The 24,271-nt window shown below is 35.6% G+C and overlaps 2 protein-coding genes across 2 annotated transcripts; both read left to right on the plus strand.

Moving 5' to 3' along the window:
- Positions 1-3,354: 3,354 nt before the first annotated feature.
- On the plus strand, positions 3,355-14,657 carry LOC115424864 (uncharacterized). Its single transcript, XM_030142259.1, has 6 exons — positions 3,355-3,429; positions 12,155-12,285; positions 12,792-13,004; positions 13,674-13,809; positions 14,303-14,557; positions 14,640-14,657. The coding sequence occupies exons 1-6, from the start codon at positions 3,355-3,357 to the stop codon at positions 14,655-14,657; spliced, it is 828 nt and encodes a 275-aa protein (XP_029998119.1).
- A 628-nt stretch (positions 14,658-15,285) lies between these two features.
- Positions 15,286-18,343, plus strand: LOC115424866 (G2/M phase-specific E3 ubiquitin-protein ligase-like). The gene is made up of 5 exons (XM_030142260.1): positions 15,286-15,343; positions 15,512-15,687; positions 16,076-16,248; positions 17,341-17,555; positions 17,834-18,343. Exons 1-5 carry the CDS (start codon positions 15,286-15,288, stop codon positions 18,091-18,093), a joined length of 882 nt encoding a protein of 293 aa, XP_029998120.1. The 3' UTR covers positions 18,094-18,343.
- The last annotated feature ends 5,928 nt before the right edge of the window (positions 18,344-24,271 follow it).

A 24,271-nucleotide genomic window follows, 5' to 3' on the forward strand; every position in this document is an offset into this window, starting at 1 on the left:
GGTTCCTTAGTTTTGAGTCATTTCATTGTTTGTTAATCAATCAAGCAAACAAGCAAATTTTATTTATATAGTGTCACATCATAACAAAAGTTATCTCATGACACTTTACATTTAGAGCTGGTCTAAACCAGACTCTTAAGTGCTTCTTCTTGCCTTTCTTTTGTTTGATTAGGTATAAAAGAACTTCACATAGAAAAAGATCACCTGCCCATGAATAGCATTTTAATGCATGCCCATGTGCATGGATATATTTTATATCCTTCTGTTTTTATACTTTTTGTGGTTGTTGCTTCAGTTGGTTCTGGAATAAAGGACAAGTTGTTTGTCATTTTCAGATATGTTTGTTGTTGTTTTTTTTCCCCACATTTTTACTATATTTTTTGCCTATTCAAATAATTGTTAAATCAAATAAAATAAAATAATTGCTAGATCAGTTCATTACAAAAATAATTGATAGCTACAGCTCTATACAGTACTATGCAAAAGTTTTAGGCAGCCTTGAGCTTTGTTGTTTTTGCAGGGTTTTAATAGGCATGTGTCTATTTGTATTTTTTTTTTCTGACATGCATTTTTGTTTTTAATATTATTTGCATATTGGCTATACATTCAAATGTTGCATATTTTACTTCAAAGCCTGAGAAATGTGTATGTATGGTCATGCATTTGAGAAAAAAATATGAATAATGTACAGTAGGGGTGTCAAACTCATTTTAGGTCAGGGGCCACATTCAGTCCAATTGGATCTCAAGCGGGCCAAACCAATAAAATAATAGCATAAAAACCTATAAATAATGGCAACTCCAAATATTTCAGTGCAAAAATAACTTAAATGACTTAAATCCCTTCTTTTTTTTTTACATTTTACAAACTATCCAAAACAAAAAAGATGTGAATAATCTAAAAAAAAAAAAAAAAGACATTTCTGAAGAAAAACAAGCACAATTTTATCAATATTATGCCTCAACTTATGATTTATACATGTGCATTACAGATCAGCTCTACCAAGGCACAAAACATTTGTTAAAATTGCACTTTTTTTTCTTTAGGTATTTCAGGTTGTTCATATTTGTCCTAGTTATTGACATTTTATTGTTAAAGGATATCAGAATTTAATGTTCTTTGCAATAAATCAAAGAGAAAAAAATGGTGTTCCCATTATTTAAAGGAATAATGTCATATTATTTTTTTCACATTAAAGAAGAAAATTTGGAGTAATTATTTCTAGGTTATTATGCTATTATTTTTGAGTTTGATGCACTTGACTGTTAATATCTTCAGGGTAATTTTTACACTTTGCAAATTCATCCCACAGGCCAGACTGGAACCTTTGGCAGGCCGGTTTTGGCCCCCGGGCCGCATGTTTGACACCTGTGATGTGCAGCATATATAGGACAGAGAAAAGGATAAAATACCATAAAAGCCTCAGGGACATTCTGCTGATGTGTAATGTAACACAAAACTTTACCTGCAGAGGCTGTGTAGTTCAAATTTTTTTCCGTACATTTCTTGTTAGAAATAAAGACACATGCTCATTACAACCCTACAAAAACAACGCTAGAGTCTGCCTAAGACTTTGCACAGTAGTGTAGGTTGTGTTTTAGTCTCATGTACATAAACATGGACACTAAAAGACATTCCCTTGCAAATGCATGTAGTGTATCAGCTACATCTGTCAACTTTTATAGGTCTAACTCTGGTCCTAAAATAAGGCTCAACTTTAAGCTTCAGATCTGCTTTTTGTCGCCAGCAATGAGTGTATTGAAAGATTTATGTTTTTGAAACAAGCACACAGCCTCACACAGCCCCACAGTGACATAAGCGGATTGTTACTGAGCCACAGGAGGTGATTTATCTGTGTTACAGTTCTGTTTCCCTCTCTCAAAGGCAGCCCAGGAGAGCATTATGTTGCTTGGAAACTCAACTTAACAAGGTCACAGAGGTAAAGAGAGTTGTACACTGCAGCCTTCAGCAGATCTACACCCAGACCTGCACCCAGACCTTTAACCAGAACTGCAGCCAGACCTGCACAATCCAGCTCCCCAAGCCCAAGCTCAGGTGAGCCTGACTGCTTTACCACTATGCTCATTACTTCCCAGGCATTTCATATATAATATTACATCTTAATATATTACAAAAGCATTTACAAGCAAATTTATTACCTTTAATTATCTGTTACACAATATTGTTGTGTGTTGTAATAATAACAATAGTAATCATAATAATAATGATGAATGTCACCTAATTCCAATAGTAAAAAAGTCATGACAGTGCTGAGCAGTGATGTGCATTCAGTGTGTTCCAGGTAATCAGAGTAGGTAGCCGGTGGCATTGGTTGGCCTTTACATGGATCAGGTAACCAATCAAAGAGAAGGCTCTGTACTGTTCTGTACCGGCCGAAATGACAATAACCACAGCATGAGACAATTTGGAAATGTATGTGTATATTCCGGAAACAATGCTTACTGTGAGTTGTTCCCTGTGGAGAATATTTGACAACACTAATGGTTCCGTCATACCAGCAACAGGTTAGCTTAGCTTAAGAAAAATAGACTATATAAATGATAATGTGCTAATACACTAACCTTAAAGAAATTATGTAAAATACAAAACAAGATGGAAATAATGTAAAATGAAACCAGATGAAAACAACATATTATATAATGTTCTTTTCTTTTATTAAGATACAACAAGCTGGAAACAAATTAAGATTCCAACCAGACTAAAATGATGTAAAACACAAAACTAACAAGATGGAAACAACATATAAAATTCAAAACAAGATCAATATGACAGAGAATAAAACTGATGTAAAATATGAAACCAGAGAAGGAGACGGATACCAGCTGAACTTAAGAACCTGTTACTGTATACTTGACTGTTGTATGTAAAGGAGTAAAAACAAAAGTTTCAGTGAAAAAAAAACAAAAAACAGCTTCTATAAACCAAAGTGGTGGTCATATTTAGTGTGACCTTCCTTTTACACTTAACATGTCTTTAATGCTTTTGTTCAGACAATATGAAGATATTGGCATTCACTTTCTGATTTTTTTATTCCAGGTTTCATTCAACACATGCCAGATGTTTCTAACAGTTTTTGCTGCTTCTTGTCATGGGGTCAGGGGTCATGCTAAATAGTAACTTCAACCTTTAGAGCCCATTTAGTTCAGTTTTTTGTGTATCTTTTAAGGCTGTGCACTTATTTCCTGTATTTTCTTGTTGTATCTGAAGAAAAGAGAATGAGAAATAAATATGCATGCTCATTTCAACGCTGCAAAAACAACAAATCTATAGGCCATCTAAAACTTTTGCACAGTAGTGTATGTGTTTGTGTGACGGTAGGTGCTGTACCTCATCATGTCTGCCATGCACTGGGAAGCCCGACGGCGTCAGAGTGCTCTGGACCGTAAGACGGTCCAACACAAACAGCAGGTAAATGCCTCATCTACACTTCAGAAAGCATTAGGACATGCTAACTTTTAGGTGGTCACTTATTTTATTCAGTATTTTCACATTTACTCATAAGACTTTCAGTATAGAGTTTCAGTTTATTTAATAAAATCCAGTTAATCCTGATATTTTAACTGTGGTTGTTTTAATAGGTTCCACTGACAAGACTGTAATATGATTTTGTTTTGCAGTGTTTGATGAAGTTTATTGTTTTAGTGAGTTAGCTAGCACTTTTAATTGATACTCTTACAGCTCTGCAGCCTTTGTCTAAATATTGGCACTTCTGACAGTTTCTTTGGTACTTCTGACTAAATGCCAAAACAGGCCTGCCAAAGGGTTCAATCCCACCCCTCAGTGTAAAAATTACACTAACAATATTAACAAGCACAGATGTCAAAATCATTTTTGTTCAGATTCCATATATAGACCACTATGATTTCAAGTGGGTCAGACCAGTAAAATAATATCATAATAACCTATAAATAGTGACAACTTCAAATTTTTTCTCTTTGTTTTACTGTAAAAAAAAAAGTTAAATTACATAAACATGTTTACATTTACAAACTATCCTTTCACAAAAAAATCTGAATAACCTGAACAAATATGAAAAACCTAAAATGTCTTAAGCGTAGTAAGTGCAATTTTAACATTATTATGCCTGTTACAATTTTTTTTTTTTTTTTGTATTTGTAAGTTCTAATGCACATGTTTAAATGAGAAGCTAAGGCAAAATGTAACATATTTTGTAAAAGAAATTTCAGGCTGTTCGTGGTTGTTCATGTTATTCACATTTTTTAAAGGATAGTTTGTAGATATAAACAGTTTCCTGGTGTAATTTTACTTTTTTCACTGTTATTATTTTACTGGTCTGGGCTGTAGGTAGTAGTCTGGGCAGTATGTGGCCCCTGAACTAAAATGTGTATGACATCCCTGGTTTAGCGTTTAGATGGGCTAAATGTCATAACAAGTCTCTTTTTCTTCAGTTTTCTCTGTTTTAATATAATAACATTTGAATTTACTCTGAGATTTTAAGAACATATACATGATCAGAGAATTAAATATATGAAAATATCAGATTTACACTGACAAATTCAAAATACACATGATAGTCTTATAATAAATGGTGGTAAATTACTTTTAAAAAGATTTGATTTCAAGAAAAAAATAATTTCCTAGTTGACACGAAGTTAGTTTTGGGTCTTTAAGGGTTAAGTGAAGTTACTGAATGATTCTAAAAAAATGACCAAAAAATACCCTAATAAGGTGTTTTGGGTACTGAGCCTGCTAAATCCTCAATGGACATGAACATGAATGTGTATGTTCCATTTACTCCTGACAATGCACAAACAGCAGGATACAAACTGTCACATTCACACAGGAAGGGAGTTGCGACACGATGCTGAGGTGTTACATGTCGCTGCTCAGGTTCCACTCAGCCCTGACGCTTTTCAATAATAAAGTAGACTAAGAGAACTGGCGAGAACCATAAACACGACACAACTTCTCTGATTTTTACATCTGGACTGGATTTTTGACAGTGACAAATATCATCTAAATTCTAATGGGTTACAAGTACTAAGTTGCATAACTGTATAAGTATTCTTAGTACAATCATCTCCAAATTGGACAAAAGTAGCCTTTCAATTCAGTTTTCTTTACATAGTGCCGAATCCCAAAAACATTTCACAATGCACATAACCCTCAAACAACCAAACAACCACTGGCAAGCAAAATCATCTACTGATCTAAAATGATTAATAACTTCTGAACCACTAAACCTATCCATATGTTGAAATAGTTCAGGTAAAATAAACTTTGTCATCTTTTCATGGTCATCAGATATGACTCATTTGGATGTTCAGAGGCTCCGTAGTGAACGTGGAAACACCATCATCTTCTACAGCATTGATTCACCAGTAAAACCCATGGAGTTTGATAAATGACAGTGGACTAACACACTTGATTTATATTCAGTTAATTATATACTAGCAGATAAAGCCACTTTTTCTTCAGTTTTCTCTGTTTCTGATTTAATAACCCTTAACTTTCTGTCTAATCCAAGCTTTAATGAACATCTACATGATCAGTAAGCTAAAGATTAGAAAAAACCCCATTTTCATTTAAAGAAATGCATTATACAGAGGATAATATTATATATTATATACATAAATGATGATAAAACACTTAAGAAAGGTTAAATAGAGAGAAAAAAAAATTTGTAATTGCCACAAAAGTAGCACTGGGTCTTTATAGGTTAAGTAATAAAAGATTAAAACAAGAAACAAGATCAAGTAAGATGAAAATAATGTCACAAATGATAAACTTTTTTATTGTGATTTTATTGAATCGGTTTTAGCTTTTTCAATTGTGTCATGGTTTGGAAACCTGCCTCTAAAAGAAAAGAACTCACTGAAGTAGATCATTAAATGATCTGGTCGTCTCATTGGGGAGTCACAGCTGGGCCTGGAGGTGCTGTACACTAGGCAGGTACAGCGGCTGGCCAGCTCCATTTGTGCTGATAACTCCCATCCCCTGATCATTGACTTACAGCTTCTACCATCTGGACGGAGATTTAAAGTCCCAAAATGTAGGACCACGCGCTACAGGAACAGTTTTGTCCCTTGTTATGGAAATGTTCAACTGATAACCCACACACAAAGAGGAGGAGAGAAAGTTAGAGTTAAAATAAATAAATGCATTTATTGAGAAGTCAATCACAGAGAAACTCTGTAAGTGAAGTCTGATTAAACAAGAGAAAACTAAAGATTATATAGAACCAAATCCAACCCCCTCAAACTATGATGTCATTCCTTACGTACATCGTACCACCCCATACTACTCCTTCTCTGCTCCGTGAAGAGGTCATGATGACCTCTCCACTCTAACCTTGCTTGGATCCAATCTGGAGTGCAGGCGCCATCCTCTATCTACACATTCAGACATTTAGGTGTTTGGGTTTTAACTCAAGGCAAGAACTCCGTTCCTGGGTTGGGGGTGTTACAGAGTGGTAAACATCACACATAATGAATAATGACTCAGCATTAAAAGAAGATGTACTAACAGTATAAAATATAAAGAGTATAAAATATAAAAAGTAAATTTTTCCACCACACCCTGCTGCTATTTCTATTTTAAATAAGCCTTGATGCACCTCACTTTGTTTTAATTCTTGGGTCCTGGCTTATTTTAATGTGGTCTTAACTTATTTATCATTTATTCACCTGCTGTCCCTTCTATATTATATTGTATCATTATATCATATTTTTGTCATGCTTTTTACAGGTTTTATGTTGGCATTTTAGTGATATTTGATGACTTTTATTTATTTTAGTCTGCTTTTTATGTTTTTATTTTCAGTCTGTTTTAATCATGATTAGTGAGCTGCTGGGAGTACTTGTCCGTGTCTTTGTCTGGGCTGTTTTTAATCTGTCCCCTCTATGTGTTTAATGTTTTTTGTGTTTGAGATGCCCTCTCCTGATTGCAGAACAAATCTACCTACGGGTATTAATAAAGTCACCTTGAACCTTGAATAAACAGGTAATCTGGACCATGGAGAAACTTCTACTTCTACTTCATTTATACTCTGACTACATTTTAGAGTCTGTACTTTTATCCTTTGACTTGAGAAATAAGTTGAATCAGTACTTCTATTTTTACCAGAGACCCTGTGTGTTGTTCTCCTGGTGGAGTTAAACTGTGTAGTTTTGCAGCTTGGATGCTATGAAGTGTGTGTTTTCCTCTTGTTTCTATCTCTTCCCAGTTGTTGAGAGAGGATCCCAAGGCCACAGCGACTGAGTCAAAGCCAGCACAACAGCAAACAGGTATCATTCCATTCATCTGAAAGCATACAGCTGTTGTCCTGGGGCAGGATTCCTTCTAAGATCCTTCCTGGTCTAGCCGTGAGGACTCCCACTGTTGGAATGCTCTTATTTACTTGAAATAACTGGGTTTTGGGTCAGAAGTCAAGAGCTAATTCAATGAGACTCGGACCCTGTTGGTTTAAAATAAAGCACAGATCATATTAACATGGCAGCCATTTTCCTAGAAAATCACACTCAGGCGGGAAATTGTGATCAGTCAAATAAAGCCTGGAAAGGTATGGATTTTGCCCTGTTTGTAGACTCTCATCTTCAGGTTCTAGGCTCTGTCTAGATCTTGCATTAAGATCTGCCCTGAGATATCCAGACTTAAGTGTTCAGTTCATATGCAATTACAGTTCCTCCCAAAATGTGTCTGGAGTGATCACCTAAAGTCAGATCTAATTTGTCTGCTTGATAAGATAAGATATCAAAATAGAGACAGAAAGAAACAACCCTTAAAGACCCACAACTATTTTTGTCACAACTTCCAAATAATTTTTTGGTCTTTCTCAAGTGATTTATTTAATATATTATTGATCAATAGTTTTACTTAACCCTCAAAGACCCAGAACTACTTTTGTGTAAACTTCCAAAATCTTATTTTTCTCTAAATCTTATCTTTAAGTGATTTATCACCATTTATTTTAGCTCTAACCTCTGTATTTTGTATTTTTCAGAGAAAATCTTGTATTTTCTCATATTTAATTCAATGATCATATAGATCATAAAAGCTCAGAGTAAATTCAAAGTTTATTTGATCAAAACAGACAAAACTGAAAAAATGTGTCTTTTTCAACATTAGTAATACCTTCTCTGTCATTGCCATATTTGTTATTATTATTGACTTTCTTATAAGATGTGCCTTTACTAGTCCCACAAGGGGAAAATCCATAGATTTCTTCTTCTCTCAAAAAACTCTACTCTTAATCTTGGTATTTCGCCAGTATGTTTATTCAGAGCTGCACCCTTGGGTGGATTGTTTGCTCATTCTAACGCAATGGACGCACGGAAGGTCAAATGCAGTGACATTTACACCATTTGAAACACACATAAAATTAGCATAAATTAGCCTTGAGAGTACCAGGGCTGGACCATGGACAAACCCTGTCTTATCAGCTGTGGTCAACACCCCTCTCAGAGAGACACTTTTCTGCCTGAGAATGGGCTGTTTTACCCCTAATTGCCCACTGAATCATGTCCAAACATATGGTGGGACAGCCATTGACATTCATATTCACAGGACAATGGTGCTATTATGGGCAATTAGCACTTCATTAATATCTGTGTGATCATCGAAGGTCTTTAGCACCTGGAGACAGCAAAGCAGCCTTATTAATGAAGAAAACTCTTCACACACAATGCCAACGGAGTATTTATATACAACACCTCATTCCCCCCACCCTCCAAATAACAGAGGGTACAAAGAGCTTTTACATATTTTTACCATTAAGACTCAGATCTCATTTGTTACTTTGTGTCCTATGACTTTCCTGCCAGTAGCATTTTTACTTGACACCTGAATTGTTTTTCTTGTAGTATACTTAAATGCTAACAGCGATTCTTGAAGCTCAGTGTCTGAAACCAGACCACATTTTAGTCGGGGAGCCAAAGTCTCAGTCTTGTTCAGTCTACCCCTGTCCTCTTCACTATTCTCTCCTCATTCTCACGTCTTCTGTTCAGTCCTCCAGTCTCCTCTTCACTCAATGCTTTACTGTCCTTTCCATTCCTACACACTGAAGATGAAACAACCATATATAAGGTGATGACAATATTTGCCAAATGTATTTATTATTTATTTATATATTATTTATTTGCCAAATCAAACCACTTATAATTTATCTTATTTATTTACTGGTTTATGTAATAGGGATCATGCATATTAATTAACATTGTTGTATAAAAATACATCATGTAAATATGCCAGAATTAGTAAAATAACTACTTTTCATCTGCAGTCCCTAGGCACGTATTATGAAAAACAGTCAACATTCATACAACACTCATTCACTATAAATCAAAAGATACACATAATAATAACATACACATCACAAAAACAAACAAAACAAGAACAACAACAATAAGCAAGAAGAGGGCATAAACTAATGACAAGCATATAAATTAATTAGCTTATTTATTCACCTAAGATTTCTATAAACATGTATAATATGTGTTTTATATTATTATTGCAAGTTAATAAGTTACCTATTCACTTTAGAGACCATACTTTGGCTTAAATGTCAATTTAAAATCTTTATATCCCTAAACCTACATATCATGTTAACTGCTAGCCTTAGCATGCTAAGCTAATTGCTAGGCTATGCTAACTTGACAAGATTGATGAGAAATAATAAACTCAATTGCTACTATAAATATTTAATTTATTACTTCTTTTGTAATATTTAAGTGATACATGTACAGAATTCAGGCTTCAGTACTGTAGAAGCCAATAACGTAAAAACGACCCATAACGTAATAATGACCCATAGTGTAATATATTTGCCACTTTTAAAATGTAATAGGCCCATAACGTAATAACTGACCAATAACGTAATAAAAGTCCTGAACTGATAACATAATAACTTTTGACCACCATTACGTTATTGGCCTGATAAAAAAAAAAAAAAAAATCTTTGCAAATGTAATAATTGAGCCAATAACGTAATAATATATTAATATCACTGTATTTAAGTTTCATTTATTAGATATAACTGTGAAAAAAATCTCTCTGTCTCTCTCTCTCTCTCTGTCTCTCTCTCTCTTATTCCCCCCTCCATGTATTTGTCTATTTAACTTGATGGTTAAAATAGTCTCTAGTCCTGTCTGCTCCGCCTTTGCCTTTCAAACTATCTCCAAAAGAAGTGGAAGCACACGTTTACAAACATAGACAATGGGATGATATGAAATATGTACGACATTTATGACATGTAACTCACTCTTGAATATAGGATTTTTTTTTTCCACTGTTAACCCTGTAAAGCCTGAACCATTGAATTATTGACAGAAAATTCCAGTTCTTTAAAACTGGAGCCCTTATTGGTCCTTCTGAACAACGAAAAAAAAAAAAATCAAATACTAATTTCCATGTATGAGTTTCAGTTTGTATCATATTTGATACATTGCGTCTCAATGCTCAAATATTATTTTTGAACAAACAAAAAAATAATATAACACAAACATATCTAACAAATTGGTAATTCCAAACATACATAAGAACATTTTCCAGTGCGATTATCATGCAGTAATGAAAAATCCACTTGTGGAACTGGTACAGTGGAAGTCTGGAGGTCATAACATTTCAGTTTTCTTGACTAATTTTGTGGCTCACAAACTTTTTATTTTGCATGGTGGTAGACATGAAAACAGTTCCTGTCCTTGTTCAGACAAAGATGCACTCTGCATTTCTTATTGTGAACATGCGAGCTTATCATATCATTATAATCATAGCATAATCATTTTCAACGCTCCTTCAACACTATTTTTTTTGCCATCTAAAAACACATGTGCACACACAAAAACAGTTTAATGTGTATTTTTTCCTCTAAATTGGTCAGTTTTTAGTGAAAATCAGTAAGAAAAAGGAAGTCACTAGCAATGGTACCATGGCAACACCCACCTAGTAATTAATCATCATGATACAGCAAGTTGAATATGAGTTTTTCTATGAAACTGGTCCTAAAAAGAGGACATTGGGGCTAAAAATTCAAACCAGATGTAGACTAATGTTATGAAGCAAGTTTGGAAGCACTTTGGATATATTTAAAAAAAAATATATATATTTACCGAGATAAAATAAATTATTTTTTAGATAAAATAAGTTTTTTTTTTCGTAAAAATTACACAAAAATTATACGCTACTATTTTTTTAATATCTTTTTATTTTCTTACATGTACATTTTGAGAATCGAAGTAAATATGCAAGGCAGAGTGTTTCATAAAAATGGCCGCTGTTGCAAAATCACTCGTGATTTACATGTGTTTAAATGGGTAGGTTCCGCATATAACATGAATGGACACGATGGGTTACACTAGAAACCTGGAATGAGACTGAGATTCATGAAAAACCTGTATGTCTGGATTAGAAAAACCACTAGGATCGACACATTTAACACAATGTCATAAGACCATTTAAGCACGTTTTCCGATCAAAAATGACACCCAGGTAGCTTTTCATGTCTCAATTTGGGTCCCGATATTTTATTAAAAATTCATTAATTTTTTTTTGGGGGGGTTGTATTTATATGAGGGGCCGTATGGGACATAATTCAGAATTAGCATTCACACACATATGTTAAATGCATTCACACACACATGTGAAAACGCACACACACGTGAAAATGCATGCACACACACGTGTGAAAATACATGCATACACACATGTGAAATGCATTCACACACACATGTGAAAATACACGCACACGCACATGAAATGCATTCACGCACACATGTAAAAATACACGCACACACACATGTGAAATGCATTCACAAATGCATGTGAAAACGCACACACATGCATGTGAAATACTTTCTTAAGCCTAATTTTTTTTCACCTAAACAGGAAGGCATTTTACCTGAACAGGAAGGCATTTCACAGTAATCGGAAGGTGGAGAAACCTTTTTCCCTCCTCCTTTTTTATTGGCGGAGGCGGAGAAGCGGAAACTACAGTGTTGCAGGCGCTGACCCGCTCGTTGTAATGTCAGCAAACAATTTATCAGAAGCAGCGACATTACTTCAGAGTTTGTTAGGATCTACGCAGACTCTGGCAAATGCGTCTACAGACGGCCAGCAGCCGACTACTTCGGTCGGATCCGTTGACACCCGCCTAGCAATGCTTTTCCCGTCACATCAGGCTGGTAGCGGCTCCGGAGCTACCAGGGGATCTCCGCCTCTACCGTCAGGTTCTAATATGCCTGGATGTGCGCCACGCTATCAAGCACAGAAGCACTTTAGTTCGTGGACGACCTGCTCAAGAAAAAAAAGGTAATAACAGTTATTATAAACCCGTTAGGACTGCAACAACAAATACATTTCTTGACGCATCACTGCCGGGTGTTCTGTCAGTGCAGCATACTTTGTCAGATTAGCGTATTAGCATTCTTACATTTGTCATGATATTCCAGTAGGTAATAATAATGCATAGCAGTTAAATACGGATACATGATGATCTGAATGGTGAAATGCACGCTTTCAGAATCGCATACGTATTTTTATGTAACAATATGCTATTGTATGTCTTAATTTGAGCCTATAGGGAAGCCAGTCACTCGACAAAGTTAGCTCAATGTTTGTCGCTGTGCTTAAAGAGCTAGAATTACTCTGCAACAGTAGAGTAATTTAGGTTGTTAACAACAGATTTTAAATAGCTATAGGACAATGTTATTTCTGTAACATATTGGTTTGTACAAGTTTGTATGTATGTTTCTAAAATTAATATGACTTGCATTTGCTGTTACCACATATGTCTGATAGTTACATTTGCATTTCAGAATGAAGACACAGCAACATGGCAATTTCCACAATGACGTGATACTACTCCCCAATCCATCATGGGGAATTGTGTGCAAGCAAGGTCCGAAATTACGTTTACACAAGCATGGGCACATCCTCAGTGCCTTTGAATTCCAGAAGGCCTGGGACTATCAGACAATTGTACAACACATCAGAGATGGCTTTGGTGGGCGCATTCCAGAAGATGTCAGGTAATGGTTATTTTTTTCTCCAGACTGTGTATAACAATAATATAAGCATCTCTAATATTGCTGTTATTATACCCTTGACCCCTGAGAAGAGTGATATTAGGAATAACTAATAAGATTTACTTCTGCATTACATGCTCTGTACAAATAAAAGACTTTCATATGGGCACTGTGGATATGTAAATACACAATCAGTGCATAATATACTCATCAGATGAGCCATGGCCAGTTATCAGGATGTTCAACTTTTTCAAAATTATGTAATTTAACAGTATTTAATGAGTTTATGGAACCAATCTGTATTTGTGTTTCCAAATTACTAATTTGAAAGTAAGTAAAATAAATTCAGTTTGGATTAATAGTGGTGTGTTATATTGTTGTTGCAGCAGATTCAGTAATTGGGTAAATAAGTAGTTGTAGTTTTGCGTCTTAGTGTGCCATGCAGTGGAGTATATACAATAATTCTCGATTCACAACGTAAATTAGGATTAATGCTGTTAACATCAATGTTAACCTGGCAAACCTACAAGAATGGACCAGCCCCCACTGATCATAGGACCAAGGAACTAGGGACATACACATATGTACACATAGGCTACAATAGCTGGTTAAGCTACATAATTTTAAAGTTGTTTTTTTTTGTCTTTATAATACCCTCATCTTCCTTTTTAGCATCCAGTTTTTAATGTCTTGTGGCAATAAGCTGGTGACCCCAAAACTCCAGGAGGGACAAGAGCTGAATGGGATAATGTTCCATAAGGTTTATAAATCCAAAGCCCTCTATGTGAGACCATCAACGACCCTTTTAGTAAGTTGTCTTACGTAATGTGTAACAGCAATAATGGGATATCTGCAATATAATCATGTGAAAACCTTAATAACGTTTTGCTAGGTGGCTGCCTTGGTCCCCCTGTTTTTCTTTGTTTGAGCACACTATGTGTTGTTGCTTGTTTTTCTTTTTGTATGTCTTTGTTCAGTTGTGGTATCTTGTTATCTGTAATTTTTTTAAGTGCCAATGGGACTCGAGATGGAAATTAGCCATATGGCTATAATCTCTTGTATTTACATGTAAATGTTCATTAATATGAACTGTCCCATTTTAAAAATCAATAAGTTTTATTATTTAAAAAATAATAATCACATAATAGACTTTTTTAAGATAATTGGCATTCATAAATCAAATTGCTAGTGGTATCATTGAATGAACAAAATTAGTAACTTATTTTTAAGATTTTAATTTCAAAATTACAGTTTTTTGCTTTTTCTGTATTTTAATGGTCAACTATCTTTATCTGTTTAAGACTGACATGGATGATGAAAATGAACTTTCCCACGCCACTACCAGAGCAATGTCAGGTGACAGCGATGAAGACTGTGTTGAATTAGTTGGTCCACAAATCCCCATGGGCAGAAGTGGGCAGGCTACCACAAGGTCTGCTGCAAGGTTTGGCTGTCATAGTGGTCACAGTGGAGATGGCAACCATCGCACTAAAACTGCTAATGAAGACTGCAGTGGTGCCAATAACATTACCACCAGTACTATCAAAAACTGCAAAGTAATAACTCCTGGCACGAGTGGACATGATGCAGAAGATAATGCAAGAAGTGATGGCAACTCTGCTCCTGGTTGTGATGAAGACTACATCTCATATGTAACAGTTGTAGCTAGTCTTTCTGATGAATCTTCTGGTGACGAGGAACTAAACAAAGCGATAACAGCTAGTTTGGAGAGTCATCTGTAAGTAGCACACACAGAACGTAAGCTTAAGAGATAGGAATTACTACTGAGGATGATATGATCCAATAATTAATAACTGAATAATTGAGACTACACTTAGCTCTTTGTGACACTAGAGTAGCTGCCCTCTGCTGGTAATTACAAAGAATGCAGATTAATGTTGCCTAAACTTTTTCAGACCCAAAAGCTATATGATTTTTTTTTTTTTTATTCCCGTGATTTCAGAGAATGCATCATGTTACAAAACATATGGTATTGTTGCATTTCTGTTGTTTTCCTATGTTCTCTTACAGTACAGAAAAGGTGCCAGTTGATGTGATACTGCAGGAGTTGTCAAGGAAAATTTGCACACAACGGCAGTGCAAATTCAATATAAACCGTGCTGCTATCTGGGATGGGGCAAAGCGAGGCTTCCAAAGGGTATCCTATGACCCCACCTACAGAATGTGTGTAAAATTTTCAGATGACATGGGGAGAATTGAGGAAGGGGTGGATTTGGGGGGCCCAAGGAGAGAGTTTTTGAGGCTGCTGATGGAGACTATTGCCATGTCCTCCATGTTTCAGGGAAAAGAAAACAGGAAGAACCTGGCTCTGGACAGTACTGGTAATAACTTGCTTTTCAAAAAATGGATGCTGGGATCCATTTTATATTTAAAATTAACTTTTTATCTGATTTGTAAATAATACAAAAATACAATGATCTCCATGTTTTTATGTAGTATTATTAGGTATTTATCAATATTCCATTTCTCTGTCTTCCATTGTGTTGCAGCTCTAAGAGAGGACTGGTACTACATAGCTGGCAGAGCCATTGCAGTAAGCTTAGTACATGGCGGTCCACCCCCAAATTTCCTCTCCCCAACAGTATTTTCTCTTTTGGTTGATGGCTCAGCCAATCCAGTCCTAGAAGATATTGCTGACACAGAACTTTTGGAAAAAGTTAAAAAGGTCAGTTTGTAAAGTGAAGTAAATGGAAGTTGATATTAAGTTGAAGTAAATTTGACACTACATAATGTTTAGGCTACAATAAGATGTTTGTTCATTAGTTACCACTTAGAGAGGGCATAGGACATTTCACACCAGGCCAGTCTGCCCATTGCTATATTCCCAATTGGCCTCTTAGAAAGACGTGCACAACTACTCAGTGGACCAATGTTATAAGAAAATTACATTGTCCTTGTATTTTGTGACATGATTAGCCATGTGATTGAAAAATGTCCAAAGTATAAGGGTGCCTTTGGATGTCATGTAATTATACATACCTCTAATAATTGTGTTCAACTAAAAGGGTAAAACTAAGAGACCTCCTTAACCAACATTCTGCTGCTCCTGTTAGGTATCTGAAAGTACAACTCTTGAAGACCTTGAGAAGTCAAAGGCTCCTCTACTTGACTATTTGGCCAATGCAGGATGCCTGAGGCCTATGCGGTCAGTAGGAGACAGGGATCTACTGGTGCATGACATTGTCATGTTTCAGGTTATCTACAGGGTGCAGTGTCCATTTCAAAGGTATTCAGTTGGATGTTTCCTGTCAGGTTGTTTAGAATAGGAATCTGAGTTTAATTGACCAGTATGACTTCAGACAAACATAACAAAATGATTTCTATTAAAAACTTCACCATATTTGCATGGCTGCCATTTTACCTCTGATGTCACTCTCAGAATGCAAAGTTCTGTTGTGGAAGGAATGAAGTCATATTGCCATGTTTCCAGTTGCTAGTATTATAAATTTGGAGAATATGACATTACCATTTAATCACTTGCTGAAAGATACACAACTGAAAAAGCAGTGAATGGTGACAATTTGGAAAAATGACTCAAAAGGCAAAACATTTGAATTACATTTTTAGCTTTCAAGTACTCACACAGAGACATTATGTAGTGTGATATAAAATAATTGGAGGGGCATTTATTTCATTCAAAAATATAAATACGCATAGTAAAAACTGCATTACACCCTGGAACTAAAATACACTGGTTGGTTTAAGCTTGCACAGTTTTTGGAAGCAGGTATATCCTGCTATCATTTTATAAAACAGAATACACTCGTGGATGCAATCTGTTAGAACTACACACAGAAATGTGTAGCAGTGAGACAAATACATGTACACATTGTGTAATAATATAACCAGGATATGTTTGAGGTAGTTTGAAGAGACAGCAAGAAAATTTATATTATGACGTGAGCTTGAATAAATGAGGTGCGTTTTATCTAAAGGCTTTAAGAGATGTATTTCCAATGTGCCCTAATATTTCAGAATTAAATAGATGTCACTATATAATGGTAAGAAGAGGCTGAATGCAGTTACCTGTAACTAACACATGACTAAATATTTTTGTTTTATCTTCAAAATTTGGCCGATACACCTCCAGATTTATAACATCCATTACTTTTTCAGTAACTCATCATTTGGGAAGCAGAAAATTATAGTGATTTGACTGATTCTCTTCATATTTATGACTTTACATTATTCCTTCCATATCATAGTTTGTATTTCCTTCCCAGAGCTTGATGTTAAAGAAAAATGGCCACAATATTAATATGGCCTATTAGCAACCACAATTAAATGTTGAATGCAATTGTATATGTTCTGTGCACAGATTCTGTGAGGGACTAAAAACTCTTGGGGTCCTGGAGAAAATCCAAAGACATCCTGACAGCTTTCGTCCTTTGTTCTGCTTTGAGCCAAGCCCACTGACTGCTGACCTGATGGATGATTTGTTCAGCATTCATCTGTCTCCTGAAGGAAGCAACAAGAGAGTTGCTGAGGAGATGGTTGTTACATTCTGGAGAGACTATCTCCAGGATGCAGAGGGTAACTAAAATTTTTATTATTCCATTTGAAGTATAATTTTCACCCTCAGGTTGTAGAAGACATGAAAGGATATCAATACTGTAAGAGGTATAACATTTTTTGATTCTTTGGTTGTGTGAAATACTGATTATATATAAAATTCTGATTATATATAATCACATAATAATAGTAATATAAATGGACTTATCCAATATGTCTTCTCAGCTGATGATAATTTCTCTGTAAATATTTCATAAAAACTACAACCACTTATAATGTTCTTTTTTTCCTTGTATAAGAGGAGGAAGGGCCCTCCAAACTACAGAAAATATTGGCCTTCGCAACTGGAGCATCTGTTGTACCACCCATTGGCTTTTCACCAAGCCCTTCCATCCAGTTCATTCACAAAGGAGATGACGACTTCTCCTGTACACCAATGTTCCCCATGGCCAACACGTGTGTTAACTGTATCAAGTTACCACTACACGTGTCATACCTGCTGTTCAAGGAGAAGTTTGACTTCGCACTCGGCAACACATATGGGTTTGGCAGGGCATGAACACATCATACTCTATTTTACCTTTCTTTCTCTGCTTGTCTAGGTCTGACTTAAAAAACTAAAGGGCCACTGTTAGTTGCATTTGAATGCCCACCTTGCTGGTTCCAGTCAGAGGGTGCAGACCTATTTTTCCACCCCCCAAAGGGAAGGCAAGGGGTAGGTTATTGTTTTTGGTTCAGTTTGTTTGTTAACACTTTAGCAGCAAAACTATTGGTTGAATTCATTCCAAATTGGGTTTATAGATTGCCAGTGACCCAGAATGGATCTGATTACATTTTGGGAAAAGTAGGTTAAAATTCAAATTTTTTTGTGAATTTTTAAAATATTTTTCTTCTCTCATTTACTTATAATGGGTGAAATTTCAAATGTCTATAAAAACATCAATTTTGTTTCAATTTACTTCAAACTTGGCACATATATAGAGCAATATGCTGACATCAGTTCACACATAGATATGATGACATCAGCTAGATCAATGCCAAAATAAATACAGTGGCAATTGATATGACATCAGCTCAAGTTGACTTTTATTTTCATTGTTATTTATCAAGTTTCATACAAACAGTTGGCGTTTCTCATCTCTGTCCGAATAGAAGCAAGTGCTCCTTAACTTTGTGCACAAATGTTGTTTGTTTAAAAAATATGTTTTAACACATGCTGTTCACTGCAGAAAATTTATAAGTGAAGAAAATAAATTTATTCCATGGTTTCCATCATTTTCTAATGGATTCACTCGAATACTGTTCATGGTAGTCTCATTAATGGCTACATCAATGTCTGGAATTATAACATTGTTATTGGTTTGAAGTTCAGGTAAGGGTCCTTCTTCATCAATGCCGTAATAGTTATCAACATCAAAAATACCATTTACAGCTGGATGGATTCCAGTGTTGTTTATGACACCTGTATGCCACAGCTGAAGAGGCGTCTGCCCTCCTTGTGTGGAGAGGCCATGGTTGTTCCACTGGTTCATAAATTCTGTCACAGCCTGTTCAATTCTTGGTAAGTAAATATAATGGAGACAAAATAGATGTAATTCATTCAATGAATCAAGTAACCCATGTTCTTCCATGAAGCTAAAGATATTTGCAAAATGTCTTGTTACAACTCTATTGAGTTCTGCCCACAGTCTCTCAATCCTTTGGTTATGTACTGAGACGCCTGTAATAACACTGTTCAGTCCTCTTCTTTCTAACATGAAACGAGCAACATGTATATTTTCCATACCATGATCACACCTGACTCTTAAGGGCAAACCAAAGTTGGCTATTCCCTCTAAGAATAATGACAATACACTTGAAGCTCTATTATTAGATAAGCATCGTAGGTATATGATAGTCCGACTGAAGCCATCCACACAGCCATGAAAGACCATCCGCCACCTAACCAGTTTGTGGTTACCATCAAAATGCCTGTTGGGAGATAAGAATCCACTTTTGAGCATGTGTATACTGCATCACAGTTACAATGAAAGCAAAAAGTATAGAGGACTTAAGATTCTGAAGAAATAAGTATTTCTTAATGTGTTTGGCTACCATAAATAAAAAGCTTGACAAAATACACACAATAATTGCTATTATGGCAGTACATTGCTTCTTTTACAAAACTCACCATAATTGGTTGGGTGCCTGAACACTGTACACCCTTCGATGTATGGCATGACGACGTCTAAATGACCACCCAATTGGATCAACATGATGTAGGCTCAGTCTTAAACGCCACCTTTGGACTCTTAAGCCACGGGATCTAAGACTTCCCATTACATATGTTTCACCTGCATTTGGAGTGTTGTGTAATATATCACTAACAACTGTGTCCAACTCCTGGTTTGATAAAACGGAAAACTGTAATGGCTCCACTCCCAGAATTTGCCTGTGTCTGTACAGGGTTCGCCGACTGATTCCAAAGCATGATGCGATCAGCTGCCATGTCATACCAATTGACATGCAGTGCTCTATCTGTTCGGCAGATATGGTGTATCGAGGCCGACCTCGATAGCCACTCAGGGTTGTTGGGGGTCTCAAGTTGTTTGGTGTCCCATTAGTAGAGCTCTGTCTGGCGTAGTGATCTTGCAGCAAATGCCAAAAGCATCTATACAAAGATACTAACTGGCTGCTAACACCAGAATTAAGGTGATCATATCCAGACACAGCGGCAATAAATGTACAAAGAGTCCTTGTATGATCATCCAGTTGTCTGTACAGTCTCTCTTCACTGAAGCTGTCAGGTTGTTCCCTTTGCAGTGACTCAATGCATTGCAAGGCACTATTTAAAAAAAATCTAATATCTTCTTCTTCAGTGCCTTTGGCTTGAAGAAAAAACGTTTGGAAATGAAATACAAAAAGCATGAGATGAAGATACATTGCTGGAAAAAAGGTAAAACTGAAACTTCCCTCAAGCCTTTTGTTGAAATCTGTTTACTGAGTTGCGTCTTCCGGTTCACTTCTCTCTTTTTTTTATTGGCTGTTCAGCACAAATCACTTCCTTTTTAGGTAAAATGCCTTCCTGTTTAAGTGAAATGCCTTCCTGTTTAGGTAAAATGCCCTCCGGTTTAGGTGAAATGCCTTCCTGTTTAGGTGAAAAAAATTATGTTTGAGAAAGTATTTCACATGCATGTGTGTGCATTTTCACATGCGTTTGTGAAAGCATTTCACGTGTGTGTGCGTGCCTTTTCACATGTGTGTGTGAATGCATTTCACATGTGTGTGTATGTGCATTTTCACGTGTGTGTGAATGCATTTCACATGTGTGTGTGCACATTTTCACATGTGTGTGTGAATGATTTCACATGTGTGTGTGCGCATTTTCACATGTGTGTGTGAATGATTTCACATGTGTGTGTGCGCATTTTCACATGTGTGTGTGAATGATTTTATGTGTGTGTATGCGTTTTCACGTGTGTGTGTGCATTTTCACATGTGTGTGTGAATGATTTCACATGTGTGTGTATGCATTTTCATGTGTGTGTGTGAATGCTTTTCACGTGTGTGTGTGAATGCTAATTCTGAATTATGTCCCATACGGCCCCTCATAACCTCATATACCTGCTGTGTCAAATTTGATATGCCTTTTTCAACACGGTTTTACTAAAACATAGATTATGAAATATTAAGTAATTTCACATTGCATCAACCCAATAACTTTTCCTATTGATGTTTCAGTAAGAAAAAAAATTAATGTTCTCTGACCTTAACCTTTTCAAAATTGGCAAAGCTCTTCTTCAAAAACCACCTGTGCCTCCTTCCTCATTAATATAGTGTCTTGTAGTGTCACTAAAGGCCTCTGGTCAATAAATTCCTCCCCCTGGTGGATTATCAGTGTATTGCATTTATCTAATTGTATACATCAGGTTTTTCAAGAAAAAAATATCACACTGATCATGTAGAGGGGTTCCAAACCCATGTATCAAATATGATATGTTTGGTGTTATAGGGTTAAGGATTTTTTGATTTCCCATAATTGACCAGAATTTCAATAAAATGAACTGTTCACCAAAGAAAATTGATCCCTGATTGCCTTTCAATGTGTCCTAGAAAGGAAGCAAGGAAGTTTGGACAACCAAAGAAAGTCAATATCACACCGCTGCCCTCTAGTGGTCAATTATGGGAAATCAAAAAACCTTTAACAGTGAAAACAATTCCTATCTTCAAGAGTGAGTTACATGTCATAGTGGGGCAGCATAGCTAACCTATTGTGCATTTTGTGATAAAACCACGAAAATTGGCACAGATGTAGACTGATAGATAGTGAGCAGATATAGATATTGAGCCACCTCAAATTTTGTCTTGAACGGCCATTTTTCAAGATGGCCACCAATCGCGTTGTGTGAAAATTAATTTAAGCATAGAATTAGACACAGTTGATAAATATTCATGTTCTTGGTGTCTGTTTCTATAGTTTGAGAAGTGCTGAAGGCATTTTTTGTGGTTCCAGTCTCCTAGGAGGTCAAAATTTTGATTTGATTCAAGGTGGCGCTCAAAATCTGCTTAAAATTGACATTTTGCAATAAATTTTCTGTTCAGACTGTGGAACAAGATATCAACATTAGCATTCGTACTGTCACATTTATGTATTTATTGAAAACTTTTGGCCATTACAAAATTTTACATGGCAGTTTGTTTTCCAACATGGCAGCAGTAACTGTTCTCTGACAGTTTATGATCAAAGATATTGTCACCGGCTCATTGTTCTTTCCAGTGATCAGAAGTCATTCTTGTGAGCAGTCTCCCTCACACACACACAGACCTGTCCATTTAGGGTCAAGTTAGACTAATTATGCTAATTATACTAATTATGCTAATTAGTATAATTAGAATATTATGTTTTGCACAATTTCAAGTACTGGTTCTTCCTTGGTCTTTCCTGATCATTTACAGATGAACCACGTCCCAAAGTCAACCTACAGTACTCTGTAGATGAGCAGGTCAGTAAAATACCAGCAACCGCAGTCAGCCATTGAAGAAAATGGCCATCATGGCGATCAGTGGTCAAATCTGAGATGGCTCAATATCCAGATCTCTTCAGAATATTAATATCTATATGTGTGCCAAATTTCATGCTTTTATCACAAAATGCACAATTGTTATGGATATTTTGGTTAAGCTGCCCCACTATCATAAATGTCATACATATTTCATATCATACCATTGTCTATGTTTGTAAACATGTGCTTCCATTTTGTTTGGAGATACAGTAGCTTGAAAGGCTAAGGAGCAGCAGACAGGACTAGAGATCATTTTAACCATCAAGTTAAATAGACAAATACATGGGGGGGCAGAGAGAGAGAGAGGGAAAGGGGGAGAGGGAGGGGGATTTTTTCACAGTTATATCTAGTAAATGAAACTTAAATACAGTGATATTAATATATTATTACGTTATTGCCTCAGTTATTACATTTACAAAGAATTTTTTTTTCATCAGGCCAATAACGTAATAACCTACCAATAACGTAATAAGTTATTACGTTATTGGTCAAAAGTTATTATGTTATCGGTTCAGGACTTTTATTACGTTATTGGTCAGTTATTACGTTATGGGCCTATTACATTTTAAAAATGGCAAATTTTTTACATTATGGGTCGTTATTACATTATTGGCTTCTACAAGTACCCTAAAACTACATAACTAGTAATCAAGTGTTGCTGCTATAGCATTAGCTAATTACAGATACAAATATGACTAGATATTGATAATATGCATGCAAATAACATTTAAATATGTAAATTGTAAATAAAAGGACATCCCTAAATTAGATCTTGTCACATACAGATTGTAGGCAATGCTTTATAACACTTAAGCCATAGACATAAACTAAAATAGTCAATTGAAAGAAAGACAAAATATAGAACTTACTTCAGATAAAATCGACAACATCAGGTATAATGAATTCTGTGTATTTCTTAAAGAAACAGTACATCTATTCTTGACAATCCAATTTGGGGTAACAAGAGTAACGGGCAACAAATCCAAATTCTGTTATTAAACATTTTTTTATTTATTTTTTTTTAAATAAAATTGCACCTACAATTCCTAAGAAATATTAATGTCTTTTTTTTTTTTTTAAATTAAAAAAAAAGAAAAGAAATATTAATGTCTGTTAATAATTGAATGATTTCCATTCTGCAGCATTTACCCATTGGACTTACATACAGATGATGATGCGCAGCCTCGAAGTCTGTTGGTAACCATTGATAGGTGGTTCCAAACTCATTCAAATTACTAAGATCATGTGTATGTGTGTGTGTGTGTGTGTGTGTGTGTGTGTCTGTGTGTGTAAGTGTGCCATGAAGCTAAATATCTTCATCTTCTGTCTTTCGGAATTTTGAGAGTAGCTTAAAATTCTGTTGAGGTTCTGGGCCTGTATTGCCAACTAGTAGAGAAATCATCACAGATCCATTGATTTTGGTTGGATTTTTATAATTTTTTCTGTGGAATGAGTATATTGTTTGGTGAAAAGAATGGCATATTGGCTGACATCATAACTTGGGGGAATAGTTGATTGCCAATGAAGTAAAGTTGAAAATATTGGAAATAAAAGTGAGAAAACAAAAATTTTTTTTGCATTAAATGGAGCCAAAATCATGCATCGTGTTTTAAGAATTATTTTTTTTATTGAAGGTTGTCACCATATGTGTTGTTTGCATCTGGAATGCATTTATTGACAGTTTACCCAGCCCAC

This window comes from Sphaeramia orbicularis, chromosome 8 (assembly GCF_902148855.1).
Source record: "Sphaeramia orbicularis chromosome 8, fSphaOr1.1, whole genome shotgun sequence".
NCBI classification, from domain to species: Eukaryota; Metazoa; Chordata; class Actinopteri; order Kurtiformes; family Apogonidae; genus Sphaeramia; species Sphaeramia orbicularis.

Coding starts and splice junctions, on each gene's coding strand:
- LOC115424866 (XM_030142260.1), top strand. CDS start 15,286: ATGTCCTCCATGTTTCAGGGAAAAGAAAACAGGAAGAACCTGGCTCTG. Junction 15,344..15,511: donor CCTGGCTCTGGACAGTACTG/GTAATAACTTGC, acceptor ATTGTGTTGCAG/CTCTAAGAGAGGACTGGTAC. Junction 16,249..17,340: donor GTGCAGTGTCCATTTCAAAG/GTATTCAGTTGG, acceptor TTCTGTGCACAG/ATTCTGTGAGGGACTAAAAA.
- LOC115424864 (XM_030142259.1), top strand. CDS start 3,355: ATGTCTGCCATGCACTGGGAAGCCCGACGGCGTCAGAGTGCTCTGGAC. Junction 3,430..12,154: donor CGGTCCAACACAAACAGCAG/GTAAATGCCTCA, acceptor CCGTCACATCAG/GCTGGTAGCGGCTCCGGAGC. Junction 12,286..12,791: donor ACCTGCTCAAGAAAAAAAAG/GTAATAACAGTT, acceptor TTTGCATTTCAG/AATGAAGACACAGCAACATG.